The sequence below is a fragment of the Toxotes jaculatrix genome, chromosome 22 (genome assembly GCF_017976425.1).
Source record: "Toxotes jaculatrix isolate fToxJac2 chromosome 22, fToxJac2.pri, whole genome shotgun sequence".
NCBI classification, from domain to species: Eukaryota; Metazoa; Chordata; class Actinopteri; family Toxotidae; genus Toxotes; species Toxotes jaculatrix.
This window is the reverse complement of record NC_054415.1, coordinates 6,517,141-6,533,542: the sequence shown is the minus strand read 5'-3', so window position 1 is coordinate 6,533,542 and position 16,402 is coordinate 6,517,141. Positions and strand designations below refer to the sequence as shown.

The window sequence follows — 16,402 nt, the reverse complement described above, 5'->3', positions numbered from 1 at the left end:
CAAACAAGCTCAACTGCCACATTTAATCAAACGCAGCCTCACTGACGGCCCTTTCTCACATCCAAGGGCACCTCTGCAGTGGAACTCTTAGCAGAATTTGTTTTGATGAGGGACACTTTTCTCAGTAATGAGGTCAATCATATTACCTCTGTGCCTGTCTTAAAAAGAAAAACCTAAACAAGGTCTATTTTGGTGTGCAGTCCTGGTGATAAGGCTAATCTTGTCATTTCAAGAGTGCACACACTGCAGTCACAGAACAATCCAGAGTAAAAAGTGATGAATATTCAGATTGAGTTCGACCAGTCTGCAAGAGCCGACAGCTACTGAGAAGTGGCCATCAGCAGATACAGTAGAGCTCCAAACCAGCGTCCTATTCAGGAACCACCTTAATATTCTCAGTACGTTTCACTTTGCTCGCAGAGGCTCTGCGGTGAATTGTAAATTGAGTAGATAAGATGGATTTTCAGTGTCATTACACTTTTCTAAAGAGCTTTGTATGTGATTCCGTTCCTCCAATGACAACCAGAGAGGCTGCATCTTGTTGAACTAACCACTTATCACAAATTGCAAACCCTTGAGGCATTGAAGCCTATCAGTGCCTCTTTGCAGGAGTCCGTACGAGGTGGCTGGGTGACTTTGTCCAGGACTAAAGTGAAAGGAGATTAGCGGTTGAAAGTCACATTTTGATCCTTCGTGGCCACAGGAACCATTCACTCAATTGCATTTGAATTTACAGGAGGGATATCTTACTTGGACCAAATTAATCCTCATGTACACATCACCCTGATACAAGAAGCCAGCTCAAATCCTTAAGAGGACACTGAGGGAGGGAACAGCAAGGATTTCTATTCCCTAGAATTCAGTGCCATGCTATTTTTAATTTGCTTTTCTACACAGTATATTTAGAACATGCACGTTTCTTCATGTTTAAGTGACAGACTGGGACATTGCTATCCTTTCAAAGCTCCTCCTGCCCTTGATAAAGTTAGAACAGAAACTGAATTATATTCATTGATATAGTCTGAATGAAAAGGATTTCAGAGTGACTTGAGAAGATAAGCACTCTTTCTGGGCTCTTCCAAAGATACCCACACCCTGATTGTTCTGGGAAACTCAATGAGGTTTCATCTAGTGTTTGAGCTGCTGCCAGATGAGGATGGCTATATTACATCTCTATCTATTTCCCACAGCATTTGAGCAATTTTTCACAGGCAAGATTAATGGCTTGTTCGGTTACAGACAATTTAAAGTTGCGTGGAGGACCTCTCTGTGGAATTCACAGAGATTATGAGTTCTATTTGCTGAGGAAATGAACAGTTTGTCCAAATGCCATGAGTCAGCCTTTACTGTGTTCTCTCTTTCAAACTGTGGCTTTGACCGAATCGTATATTGTTTCAGCACACACATCACAAGCCGGCCAGCTTGCAAAATACAATTACAGAGCCATCTGAGAATATTATTATTTGAATTTAGTTGACTTTAATATCAGAATTTTGCCTGCTCCTCTCAAAAATTGGATTTCACAACCTCTTCCATCTCCTTGGAACTGCATTTATTTTCTTTTCCACCACAATTATCCCATTCCTCTTTTCCTGTCCAGTTCATTCATTCCACCTACAGTCCACTTTTTTTGCGGTTTGTTTTTCTGCTGCTGTTCAACTCATATTCATCTCTAATGCACCACGGCAACAGACAAGAGAATATACGTGGCATGCATAAGCCTCTTTAACAAATATAACCAAGATACAGGGTATAAGGGGAGTCACAAGCGAAGAGCCCTCTTTGACTTTGGCAACGTTTTTTCTAACCCATCTGTGTGCATTTTGTGTTTGTTCTGAAATTTCTATGCAGCCAGAACTGTCAGATATGAGTGGGGACAGTTATTTCTTTAAAGTAATTGCAGATTGCCCTGATAGGTTGCAGGCTGTTATCTCTCTTTTGCAAATTTAAAAATACAACAGAAGTTCCACCAGTTCATTATTATCCTTTTATGTCCTTGTCTGTATTTTCTAGATCGAAATGTTAGAGCACAAATACGGTGGCCACCTCATCTCCCGCCGTGCTGCCTGCAAGATCCAGACTGCCTTCCGCCAGTACCAGCTCAGCAAGAACTTCGAGAAGATACGCAATTCACTGCTGGAAAGTCGCCTGCCTCGACGTATCTCCCTGCGCAAGGTCCGTGTGCAGAACACGGAGGGTTTCTCTGCTGAACGGGCCCTGGCAGAAGGCTGTAACTTGGCAGGCATCCCATTGGTGCGCTCACCATCTCTGCCTGCCACAGTTGGTGGCACCCTGACCGACCTGGAAGACTCCTTCACTGAACAGGTCCAGTCACTGGCAAAGTCCATAGATGATGCACTCAGCAACTGGAGCCTGAAGACCATGTGTTCACTGCAAGAAGGCGGCACTTATCAGTTCAGTGCCGACTCCTTCAGTGCAGCAGCAGCAGCGGCTGCTGCAGGCGTAGGAGGCGGGGGAGAAGGAGGTGTTGTTGGAGAGTCAACAATTCATCAAGGCCCGATGGACCCAAGTGACCTGTCAAGGAGCGCAAGCAAGCTGATGATGGCATTTCGAGATGTGACAGTCCAGATCGACAGCCAGAACTTCTGTGTTTCATCCTCCGTCATGGAATCGTCCACTTCTGTCACGCTCGGCAGCTGCGTCCAACAAGAAGGAGCCTCCACCACTGTCACAACCACTTCCACAACAACAAACTCCACACCAGTCTCTATCCCACCTGGCCCCTCACAAGATCCCCCTCCTCCCCCTGCAGAGGTCCCAGCTGAACCTATAGATCCTCCGCCTCCCCCCCAAGAACCCCCACCGCCCCCAGAATCAGAGATAGATGAAGGTGAGCAAGATGTTGAATTCCCTGCTCCTCCTCCAAGTGAAGAAGAGCTAGGGGAGGAGGAGCTGCCTCCCCTAACCCCTTTGGAAAAGACTGCTGCCCCTCAAAGCCCAGAGAAGATTGTGGTGGTGGCCCCACCACCCACAGAACCCCCTCAAGCCCCTCCACCACAGGAGGCTGTATCGTTTGGGAGCTCTCCTGTGGTAGAGCCAATGGGGGTTAAGAGATGTGGCTCTGAGACGGCAGATAACAGCTCAGAGCAGATGAGCAGCAGCAGCACGTCCACAGAGGCACGCTCCACATCTGAAGCCTCGTCCAAGGAGGCACTGCAGGCTATGATCCTCAGCCTGCCACGCTACCACTGTGAAAACCCTGCCAGCTGTAAATCACCCACGCTGTCCACTGACGTCATGCGAAAACGCCTCTACCGCATCGGCCTCAACCTCTTCAATGTGTGAGTAGCCACTGAATTTTCATTCCTTTGTGTTTAGAAAGTTCTAATTGAATTTTTCTCATTTCAGGGTGAGTTTTGTGCTATCAGTTCTGAATCATTGCTGATTGTTTAGCCATGAAAAACTCAAAACACACAATGAATGATCCCAAAGAGATCTGGCCATGACAAAACAGTACTTTTTGGTTCAGTAATTTAGTAGCTTTTTTGTTTTTTTGTTTGTTTGTTTGTTTGTTTGTTTGTTTGTTTTTTAATATTATGAAGGCTGAAATAAAAAGGAAATACTGGAAAAAACAGAATACAGTACAGTGAGATTTATGGCATGGTATGAGCCTTAGCCCTCCTCCAGGTGTAACTAAAGTTTGATGGGGCCCACTGGACTCAAAAGAGCAAAGAATAGCACTTTCCTCACACATTGCCATTGTGCTGAAAGAAAAAACAAAATGAAGCCCGGGTCCCAAGCTAGATCTGAGGTGTCTTCTTTCTTCTCAGAAAGACAAATCAGCAGAGGGGCTAAAAGAGAGAGGATGAATTATTGAGACAGGGAAGTGTGTGAAGATTGATTTGTAAGGGGAAAGGAATGAAATGAAGGAAATGTGGGTGCCTGGTTTAGATGCAATAGAGAGTTAGGGATAACTTAACATGGAGGAAATGACAGTTGGCTAAGCCCCATTCCCTGTACTGATGCTATGTCTGTCAAGCTTTTCATTCAGCACAAGTGCAGTTTACAGTGATAACAGGCAGATTTACCAGTCAAAAGTCAAACAATGGGTCTTTGATTTCAGAAAGAGATTTTATCAGTTGTAGCTATTTAAGCAAAGGTTAGCTATTTTTTTTTTGTTTTTAGCCAACCCCCTTGAAAACAAGACTCTCAAAATTGGATCTTAAATATGTGTTTTAATGTTACCTCAGGTAACTTTGGCTGTGAGTTTTCTCAAAATCCAAGAGCAGGACAGAACTGCTAACACTGCATTTGACTCTGATAGTGACAAAATACTATGCATTGAATGACCTCTTGTGACACCACACTTTCTTCTGTGGCTTCACAAATAGTCAGCAGAGGAAAAACATGCTTCCTTGTTTCGAGTAGCTTGTTTATGTTTGCAGGTTGCAGCTTTTCAGTCATTGTGAATTCAGCTCCCCTCGTTGCTTAGTGAAGAGTGACAAAGTCAAAACCAGATAAGAACTTCCCAAGACACACTCCAGACAGGTGCAAGGTGGTTACATGGCAGCAAGAGATAAAAAAAAAGGGGTTGCCATGGTGACAGCAGCGAATGAGGCCAGGACTGACTGAATCCGTTGATTTGTTGAGACAAACACTGAATCCCAGAGATGAGTGTCTCAGTTTTGAAGTAGAAACCTTGGTGAATTATGACCTAGCCTAGTAAGTTCTTCATTGAAATAATCCATTATACATTAAAAAAAACAACGTAAAAACCTTTACATGATTCACATAAAAGAAAAACCTGACTGCATTTGTTCAACATTTTTGCAATCCCCTTCTAGAAATGTCTGTAACCACATAACTCCTGAAAATGTGCTGAGCAGCCAGCAGATTTACCATATGCTCTATTAGCTTTTCACCCAGATCACACCCTAAAGGACTTCAACACCCCACATATTCAAATAAATGAACTGGACCCACTCAGATAAATAACGAGTTGAGCTCAACCACTGATGGACTGGCTGGGTAACAATTAGTTGGAATACATAATGGCAACAATCCACAAGGCCTAAAATTCTCATTAGTCATTCTGCTGCGAGTCGTGAATGTAATTAAAAGTTTCTTCAGCACTGTGTGAACCGGCACCTTGGGAACTGGGATGAAAAATTTGTTAACATTTCAATCCGAGCAAGTTTTTTATTTTTTTCTTGTCGCTGCTACCTCAACCATTTCAGTGAAAGCTCTCCTTGAATTCCAAAATATCTTGGAGTGAAGGAAAATACACTGTGTTCCCTTGGGTGCAAAACTGCTACAAGATTTTGTTAAGATATTGCCTCAATTAAGCCATCTCACACAAATTTAGAAGACTGGAGCTCAAAGACACACATTACCTTTTTGCTCATTGCCAAGCTCTGCAGCGAAATTAAAGGGCACAATAAAGCCGATTAACTTTGACTCAATGCTGGAGCATGACACTGAAAACAAGAGAGGCAAGAACGAGATGTTCATGTAGTGCAGGAAAAACACTGAGGGAATCATCAAAATGGGAAATGTACAAAGTAGAGGAAACAGAAGAATTAAAGGCATAAAAGAGAATTCTCAGGTAAATTTAAGTACATATTTTTTTGTTTTCAAACACATGGAGGGAGGTCCAAGTACAATGTGGGTACATTTATCCATTTTACATGTGAAGGGTCAGACATCTCCCCTGTGAAATGCAGCTGTGTGAAGGGCTTCAAACTCATTTAGACTTAGAAACTCTACCTGCAAAATCTAGTTACAATAAAGATTGTATTAATAATATGCCCTATACTTTTAATTACTTTCTCAAATATCCCCACTTTTTTAGTGTTAATCTGAGCGGCAGAGGAAAATTGGATGTAGAATTTATAAGTTCAGAAGAAGTGAAGACTGTATACATTTGTAATGACTGTTTAATGAAAGCTCTCGGTTTGATAACGAGGTTCTGTTACTTTTTAGGGACTTTTTATAATAAAATGACAGGTTTCATTGCCTTTTCTGTCTATTTGCAATCCCCTCTCCTCATTCCCCTGATCAAACACCTTGAAAGATAAGCTGACTTTTAATAAATTGGCTACAAGGGAAGGCAGAGATAGAATGAGGAAAGGAGAGCAAAAAAAAAAAACATAAGAAAGTAGAGAGACAGAGGGCAATCGAGCTTGAGGCTTATTAGTTCCACCAGTTCATATCCTCCCTCTAATACCTGCGCTGCTGTATCCTTTGCATCTTAAACAGGGCTGTTTGCTTTGGGCTAAATCTAGGGTATTGCTTGATCATGCGGACCAAAAACACATATGCACTAGATTAGGTAATGTGATGCATGAGTGTGTGTTTGTCTTGCAGCAGGTGGTGGTTTATGCACCACCTTAGTGGGAGGAGTAAGAAGCATGGGGGGAATATAAATTAAAGAGAGGAAAAGTTCTGTGTGTGTGTGGTTGTGTTTGCGTGCACTGGCCTGCACAAGAACAAAAAGGGTAGAACAGCAAGTGATGGAAATGGAGTGCAAAAGCAAGAGAGAAGAACTGAAAGAGACATAAAACGGTAGGTGGGGGGGTTGAGAGAGAGTGAGGGAGGAGAGAGGGAGAAAGGGACCACTTGATAAAGTTTCCACCTTGAGTGTGGCTGGAATGACAATGACTCCATTATGTGAAGAGAGAGTCTTTTAGTGACACTGCCATCACACAAGGGAGCTGGTACCCAACCTCCAGCAGGGAGCAGGCACAAAGAGAGAGGGGAGGATGTGAGGAGGTGTGACATTAATGACAGATTCCTGAGTAGATTTCTCTTTTTGTATGCATGACTTCCATTTCATTAGACATGTCCTTATTTCACTTTTCTCCCACTCACATTCTAGTGTGGCGAAAGCATCGATTAGATGTCAGAGCACCTCACAGTGGCCTCAGATCGACCCCCAATCATGCTTGAAAATGGAGCATGATCAGAACTTTATGAATTAAAGAAAAGGTGGCATAAGAGATGTATAGGTGATGGTGTAAGAGTTGAGAGAGAGAAAAATCTGAATTCATGTGTCAAGGAAGGCTAATTAACACAGTAGATCAACAGAGCCTGCTGAGCTCCTCAAGAGGGATAACCTGCTGTCAGGACTATAAAAAACTCAGTGTGTGTGTATACTGCTACATACGTGTGTGCTTGTTTGTGCTTACACAAACCTTCCCTTTATTAACATTCTGCCCTCAGTGCTAAATGACCCAGTACATAATTACAAACTCTGAAATCCAGATGGCAAACAGAGGAATCATTTCCGCTTTCTCACAGAACCCAGCACCCTTTTATCCTCATCTGTTCTTGTTGTTTAAAGGATAAGGCTCGCCATATTGTGGATTTTTCATATTGTGAACCATGTTTGCACTATGTAACATGTTCCTTCATTATGGTGAAGGAACATGTCACACTGTACACCATCCTGCTGCTGTGAATATTCTTTAAATGTGCCTTAATCTGCATTTGAAATTTGTCCCAAACACATGTAAAACACTGGTGTTCAAAAGTTTCATGGAATTACTGTACTTTTTTAGGAAAATCTATGTATTTTTGACCTGTTTATGTCTTCATTAGGAAAGAATGGGCTTTTATATTACTCAGTTTCATATAACTAAACTCTCCCCTCTCAGCCAAAACAAACTTGATGGACAGGAGCAACGCTTTGCAACAGCACGTCCACTTCAGTGTTATGATTCAGGGTTTTGAAGCATTGACACTGTACACCACGCAATCGTTTTTCTACTCAGAAAAATGCACAGTGGCGCTAACCGCCCATCAATCTATCACTGGTTAGTAATGTAATCCGAAATGTGTGCATCTGGAGAAATAGGCAACACGCAGTGCTGACAGTTACACAGTTGTAAGGGCTATAAAACACAGTTCTGAGGGACAGAGACTGTGCACATCTGTCCATTAGCAATAAAATAGAGGGCCAATAAAAATGAATGTCAAGGTGGGGGAGGGGTGTATTTATGATGGGATGAGAGTTCAACATGAGGCAAAAATAAATAAATAAATAAATATATGTGTGTGTGTAACAGGGCAGGAAATGTGTGTGAGAGGGAGAAAGACATCTGGGCATGTAGCAGTTTATTTGGGAGTTGTCATTTTAGCATGACATCTGGGTCCCGTCTGGCACTGTCTCTTCCCATCCCTTCCCGGTTTTGTGTGTTTGTGTGTGTACCATCATGCTTTACTCTTGTTCTCTTTTCACAGTTAAATCTTGTAACAGCTCAGTTTTGAATCGCATGCTTTATCCGTCCTGCACAAATCCTGAGACCTCATGACAAAATAGGTGTATGGTATAAACCAAACTTTGACTGTAAGCAACCCTGTCTCTTATAAGGTTCATATGCTGCCAATATGCAACTGCAAGTATGTTTTTTTTAGAAAACTAATATTGCAAGAATTACCTTTTTATATAAACACAGCTTGTAGTGACTAAAGCATGATTTTCTGGTTATGTTTGGGCACTTGCAGTACTTGGTCAGGTCAGGGAAAAATTGTGGTCTTGGTGGGAAATAGAACAGCTTAATTGTGACTCAGAGCACAACTGTTCCCTAACCTTGTCCCCCGTGTCTTTGTGTCCTGCACCTAATCACAGGCTGGATGCACAAATCGAACTCTCAGCTCTGATGTTCAAAGTGTTGTACTTTTTTACCCCAACCCTCTCCCTACAATTTGCTTGCAGTCCGTAGCACATCCTTTGCCAAAAAATATGTTGCCTGTGAACATAATCCAGCAGACAAGCACATTACCCATCAAAACAACTTAGTAGCATGTAATTTCGAGGAAAACAGTGTTGCAGCAGGAGCTACTGTAGGTCAGAGATGAGATACCAGCTGAGCCTCCTGAGTTAAAGTTACTGTGGTTTTGTTGTGTAATAAAAACCCAACAGTACTTCTACCTTTGCATCACTTGTCTGAATCTATCCATCTTGATCCCCTGCACCATTTCCTCACTTTCCGTCCCCATTTTCACTCCTCCATCCACTTCTAATTAGAAATAATAATCACCATGTGTGATCCATCTGCTTTTGGGCAAACATCAAATGAATGATATCTGCCAAATTTGTTTGGCGAGACATCACCTTCAGCTGAGAGGGCGAGTTAGAAACTGAGAGTGTGTTGAGGCTGTCACAGCAGATGCTTGCAGGCACTCCAGCCTGCGCTCATCGTCCTCCCTCTCTGTCCTCACACTCTCATTCGCACACATCTGTTCTGTCTGGTCCTCTTCCAGCCTCCTCCTTCCATCCTGCCCTTTATCCTCCCCTCCCCTTTGTCCCACCCTCGCCTTACTAAACCTATTAGCTGTGGTGCACACAGACACACACACAGGCACACACGCGGCTCTGTTACGTAAAGGTTGTGGTTTAAACACTGTATAGAGACAAGAGAGGGAGAGCTCTGGCAATAATGCAGCAGCCTCCCTAGAGCAACCATCCTCTGTGTCTAATAGGGTTATAAATAGTTAGGATATTACTCCCTTGTTCATACATAAGTAACTTCTGCCTGAAAACTATCTTCTGATTGGCAGGGCGATGCTTTTTGAAAACAGTGATTCATGGAAACCAATGAGATGTTTAGACAATTTTTCTGAAGGCACAAGCATGGAAATGCACCTCATTTCCCCAGCCAAATAGATGTTCACACACACCACTCGCACACAGACACATCCAGTCACATATATCTGTGTATCTAAAGGATCCTACCAAGAGTTTTAGCTTGTTAAAAGTAAGGCTAACTGCCTCTTGTGCTCTCATTATGAGTGTATGTGCAGTGCTATGGAGTAAGCTAATCACATTTCCAATAAAGATTGAAGACAGCAGCTGGTCTTTGAAATTTTTACTAGAAGCTGTGAAACTGTGAAGCTGTTAAAACAGAATTGGACAACAAATTCAAGGATAGTGATTAATCTAGTAAACATAAAAACCAACAAGAGTGATTTCTTCAGGTAGCTACTGGTTTCTATTAATTTTGGTCCAATCAACTGGAGAGACTTGGCATAGATTATCCATCATAGTCTCAAACTTTGCCTCAAGCTAATATTAGACCTGTCCCAGTCCAACAAAGTCTACTTGAGACTACTTGAGCACAAAATCTGTGCATACAAGCGGGGATTTAGTGCTGCATCCCAAATCAGCCATTATAATTCTGGCAGTGTCCTCTGAATTTAGCATCGTGCCGAGTTGTTTAGTAGTAGTAGTTGTTAATGAATTTTGTAAGCATATGAATGAATACAAATGAGGTTCTCCCCTGTGTCTTTTGTCACTTTTAGCAGTCTCCACCCACACTGTGCAGGTATGTACAGGAAGCATCCAACTTAGATTGATTTTCGGACAAAGACCCTCATCAGTTCATCATCTTTTATTATTCATTTTAATGTTCTTTATGTTCTTTAAGCAGTCATTACAATAAATGAGCAGATAAAGGGCAAATTATCTGTCACAGTCATACTAATACCACCAGTATTATACCAGGGATATGCAGCTTTAGAAAGTACTGCTCCAAGACCTCCTTTCATTTTTTAAATTTTTTTCCTTTGTTTGTCTCAGGAACCCTGACAAGGGCCTTCAGTTCCTGATCTCACGAGGCTTCATCCCAGATACACCCATCGGCGTGGCCCACTTCCTACTACAGAGAAAGGGCCTGAGTCGACAGATGATTGGAGAGTTCCTCGGCAACAGCAAGAAGCCCTTCAACAGAGATGTACTGGAGTGAGTAGCACACATAATTTCCTGAAACTGTTTTAAGATACTATTCTGCTCCTTGGTAACCCTTCTATTTCAGGTGTTGGGGTAAACTACAGGACTAGATCTGACAAGGGCTTTATAGCACAAGAAAAATCCTGAGTTTTATTAGTCACAAAATAGTGGTTGTAATTCCTGTTGATTCTTGAGCCGGCTGTGTACAAGTTTTGTGGTTTACACATTTTTCAACTCCAGACTGCGGTCCAACGATTCTCCCTGAAGTCTAAATGTGGAACCAAAATTCTAACTTTACTATCCACTAATTTCAAAGCTGTTATTTTTTACAGACATTGACGTTTCATTCTATTTTTCATCACAGTAAACAAACTGAAAAACAAGTTGAAACTGAAGTGTCATAATCCAACAAATTCACCTTCATCTGATACTTCAAATTGTAAATCTAGGTTGACTTGCAAGACAGAATTATAGAAGAATAAAAGAGGCTGATAAGACAAAAATATAATAAAAAAAACATTCCTGTCCTTTTTTGGTTTCTCTGCTTCTTTTATCATATTAATATCAAAAGCACAGTTGCTGTTGTACCGACATTGTTTTGTCAGACAAAAAGTAAAAAAAGAAGTAGCAATTTAGTTGTCATCTGATAATGTAAATATTATTTTTGAGCCTTCTCGGCAGATGAGAGGAACTATAGCTCTGCCCGTGGTTTTGGCTGCTGCCATATTTAAATTAAATCTAAACCTCCAATGTAGATCAAGTGATATTCCCTCTTTAATTAATAAACACTAAAGAAGAATGTATCACACCTACTTTATATATATTGTAGTAAATTATATAATGATTATTATTTCCGTTATTTGAGACAGAATAAAAATAGAGGGACAAAAGAAAAAAACAGATGACACCCCGGGTGGCTAGAGAATAAGGACAGATGCCTCCTTCTAGTATTACTCATCAAATAAATGTGAAGACACTATCACACAAAAACACACACACACACGCATATGACTCACTTCACCCTGTAAGTTTCATTCCAGGTCATTACCCTGATTGCCATTTATTTGCTTTGAAACTGCAGAGGTCTTTGCTCCCCACTTTCTCTTCTCCACAGTAATTTCCATCTTTTAACACCTGCCTTACTTTATCTCGGTAATTGTCTTTTTTATTCTATTACATTCTCCCGTTCCCCCATTGCCTTTAAATTTGCATATCAACCTGAGGAAGTACTGCAGACATTTCTTTTATCCTCCTTTTTGTCCACATTATCAAGCCTTGAACACACTTTGAGTCTTTGCAAGGTCACAGGAACACAACACAGCACTCTACCAAGTTGTTCACTCCAGGTTGCCCTCATCTAATATCCACATTTTCTTAAATGGACACCATCATGGTTCCAAATACATTTTATTAACAAGATTAGGCTTTTAAGGCATCAAACTCTGATTCACAGGACAGATACACTCTCAGCTCAGGTGACGTTGGCATAAATATATGTGTATTTTCTCTACTCTCCCGAAGAGCAGTCCTATGGCAGCACTTGGGGTGGAAGTGATGTTGAAGGGGAGCTTGATAGGAGAGTGTAAAGTGCGTGTGCGAGCACTTTGGATAAAGTGTATTCAGAAGGAGAATGGGTGGGGGATTGCAGTCTAATGTAAAAGTCACTCATGGTGATTTACCATGCCTAATTGCATGTGTGTGAGTGCTGGATGTGAATGCATGTGTCTATATTCGTGTTTTGTTTATGTGATTATTGTCAGTCAGCTGTATCTCTGAATCTTCCTCCTTTCGTTATAAAGCCAATGATGCCTTATTCTCTTCACATTTCTTTAAGCATAAACAAGAATAGTTAAAACGTCTCAAGTCAATTAAGTCAAATTGTGGTTATAGATTTGGGTTCCAAGAAACGTGGCACCCCGGGGACTCATTTACTGATAATATAGTGTACTTGTTTAGCAGTAAAAATGAGATCAGTTTTCAGCCTGTCATCTACTCATTGGCTGCTCAAAATATGGTTCCATCTGGCCTGCAGTTTCTTTTTATTAGCGTGTGTGTGTGTGTGCCTGCCATCGCAGCTTTGTAAACATTCAGTTTAAGCCCTGCTATGCAGACATCACAGATCAACAAAGTGTATGCACAATAACAATATGTATATGTGTGTGTGTGTATGTGCGTGTGTGTTCTCCCATGCGCGTGTGTTATTATGTTTGAGTGTGTATGGGGAGAGAGATGAGAGGGGAAGGAGAGCGCTGATGTACTTAGGCTAGAGAGCATCTCGTCTGACGTTACATAAACAAGGAGTGACAGCCGGGGAAGAAGGGAGAGAGAGGTGGTGGAGCGAGGAAGTGAGTCATGAAGAGGGCGATCAGAGACGCTCGACAGTCAAGAGAGTTGATCAAAAAGAGGATCAAGTCAGACTCATTGCGTACTATGAGCTTTAGCTTTATAGGCATTGTGCAGAGAAATGGTGTCTAAATCTAATCGCTGGTAGAAAATAATACACAGTTTAACTCTCTGAGCTTTTTACAAACTGCTGTTATGTTACGATTACTACTAATTGTAGCAGTTGCATTAATGAAATGTTTACCCCAGTCACCTCCAGTAATCCACCAGTGATTTGTACACCAGAATTAGTGAGTATATGTGGGTTGTTTGAATGACAGTGGCAGTAGTAGCACTTGCAATAGTGACTGGAGTAGGAGAAACTGTAGTAATAGTAGCAATAATGATAGACACAGAACTATGGGTGGCGTCAGCAGTAGCAGTTGAAGTAGTGACAGTAATGGTAACAGCAGACATATGAGTCAGAGATCTAGGTGTTGTTCTTATAATATTATTGGTGGTAACACTCGTTCGAAGTGAAGCCGTACAGAGTCCATTGCGTTATTGCTGTGAGCAGGTTCTGCTGTGATGTTGCGTTTGTGGTACATGGTGCATCAGGCAGGATTGTAGACTCAGCTATCTGATTCTTTTCTGCTGGAGCAGCATGTGTCACAGTCAAGCACTCACCTCATTAACTCGCTTTGTTCACAATAATCCATCTTAATGTGGCGTGCGTGTGTGTGTGTGTGGGTGCGTGCGTGTACCCCAGTGTTTCCACACCGAAAAGATCAGACATTGTCCTGACACCACTACATTCTTTACGTCATCATCATATTAATAGATTTTGTGGATTGTTTTTGTGTAAACCACATGAAAGCCAGTACGAAAGTTTAAAAAAAAAATTCATAGTTTGATTATCATTCTGTTTTGTACTTCCACAGAACACCTCACATAAAAACGAGGGAAACTTTGAAACCTCCCAACTCAATGCCAAAGTCACCTTTCACTTCAAAACCTCATTTCACCTCCAAATTGCCCACGTTGTATTTACCCCCCCCCCCCCCCCCCCCCCCCCCCCCCACCCCGAACTCACTGGACAGGATATTTTGCTTTTTTAATTAAAGTCATTAAGCTGGGGTTGTCAGGTAATAGGAGGATTTTCTGCTCTGAGGGATTGCATGTGTGCGCGTGTGAGTGTGTGTCTGTGTAAGCCTTGGCAGCTGTGTCACAGAAAAGATAGCCGGGCCCAGTCTTATCCCTGGTGTCCGTGCGTGGCTAATACCTGCAGCAAGCAGAGTGGTGCTGTGACCAGGAAGCAGATGAGTAGACTTCATCTTTTATCTTGGGTGTCCATTCACAGGTTCACCCATCTCACCACTGAAGAGGCCCTGCTATCACCTTGATATATTGCAATGAATATATTACTATAGATTTTCATGTATTTTCTTCCTTCCAATATCTTTCTTTCTATTGCTCCTGCTCTTTTCATCCCTCTCCCTCTGTAATCCACAGCTGTGTGGTGGATGAGATGGACTTCTCGGGCATGGAGCTGGACGAAGCACTAAGAAAATTTCAGGCCCACATTCGTGTCCAGGGAGAAGCCCAGAAGGTGGAACGTCTTATCGAGGCCTTCAGGTAATTAGAAAAGTAACTGTTGCTGTGAGAGTCTGGGTTTATCTTCCAGTATTCTCACTTGTGTTATAAGGGGAGCACATTAGCTGGAGTTTCTACAGAATTCCAAAAACTAAATTTATTATTTTCTAACCCAATCAGCTTTCATGGAAGATGCAAACATTAGCATAACTACCAACAGAAAGTATCCTCACTTTGCTTCCATAAAATCTGTTAGCAGCAGTTGTCATCTCTGCCAACAAAAATTGATAGTCTCAACTATAAGTGAGAAGCGTGCCATGCATGAACGAAAACCTGAAAAGGAAAGCAGTCACTAGTGAACAGTGAGTTTTGATTGATAGGGGGTTTGATATGAATATTTATCATCTTGTAGATTATGCAGAATAGCCCTCATTGGTCCTACTGGTTCATTTATTTTCTGCTGTAATGTAACTCTGGGTGTGTTGATATTTGAGTGGGTGTAAAAAAAAAAAAAAAAAAAAAGTGAAATGAAATCCTGTCACTCAAAGAATTACCTCGGGGCCAGACTTGTCATGCATTGCTTTAAGATGCAATTCACAGGTTTTTTGATCGTGAAATGTGCCTACATCAAGTTTTGTAGGCGTGCCGAGAGACACAGATGTGAATTTTTTGAGAGATGTGAGATCAGCCCTCTGTCTTTCTTTTTTCCAGGTGGGAAATAAAGAGGGAACATGAAAACATTCTCATGTGACAAAATTTAAGCAGACAAATTGGCATCCAAAAAGAGATGCACATATAAACTACATCCAATAATGGATGTAGTTTGTATGTGCAAACTACAAACTACAAACTACATCCAATAATGGAGAAAGCATGGGCTGTTGACCCATATGAACATAAATATGCATGAACCTTGACAGCACTCCTATAATGTCAGCAGCAGTCACACCAAACACACATACACACTTTCATCTTTCCTTTCTGCTTGGCTGCTATAAATTGTTGACAATGCAGCCCTCATCTGAAAAGCAAAGCAACATGTAATTTCTGGCCACAATTTGCACTGGGGAGACAATTTGCAGTGCAGCTGTGGCACTTTGTGTTAATGCTAACTGTTTGCCATTGCCCCTGTGGAATAACAACCACCTGTCACAGTCGCTGAGGTGCCCAATGAGGAGAAAAAAAAAACAGCGCCATTGTCATAGTCAGTGGGCAGAAAGGTTGGCACTGGTGATGTTTGGACATCAGGCTGGCTCTGCGTGTTATCAGAGGAGAGGAGGCTTGGGGGGAGGGGGTCGAGGAGACACGAACTGGGAAAGGAAGAAAGGAAGGGAAGATGGGGAGAAAAAGGAAAGAGGGAAGAAGGTTTATAAATAACCAGCGTTGCATAACCGCCACTGCCTCTCTGTGCCTGCCTCCTCTGCTCCTGGGCTTTGATATGCCTCCAACACACACACACACACACACACACACACACACACACACACATGCACGCACACACAAACACACACACACACACACACACACACACACACACACACACACACACACACACACACACACACACACACACACACACACACACACACACACACACAGACAGCAAGAGAGAAATCTCCAAAGTAAGTGAAAGGGATTTGAAGCAGCAGTGAAAAAGAGCGAGGGGGAATAGTGAAAAGCAGCCAGCAGCCTCAGTATCTGCTGCGTCAGTGTACTAATGAATGAGCAAATATGAGCCATCTCCCAATGCTGCAGATACATTCAGATTATGTTTTCATTTCTACATCACAGTGTAGT

The 16,402-nt window shown here is 42.0% G+C and overlaps 1 protein-coding gene across 1 annotated transcript in view; it reads left to right on the top strand.

The window, feature by feature from the left end:
• iqsec3a (IQ motif and Sec7 domain ArfGEF 3a) overlaps positions 1-16,402 on the top strand; it is an 80,418-nt gene that overhangs the window by 47,897 nt on the left and 16,119 nt on the right. Inside the window, exons 4-6 of the mRNA XM_041030208.1 lie at positions 2,014-3,302; positions 10,541-10,702; positions 14,525-14,647. Coding sequence (XP_040886142.1) covers positions 2,014-3,302; positions 10,541-10,702; positions 14,525-14,647 — 1,574 coding nt within the window. The remainder of the gene's footprint in view (positions 1-2,013; positions 3,303-10,540; positions 10,703-14,524; positions 14,648-16,402) is intronic.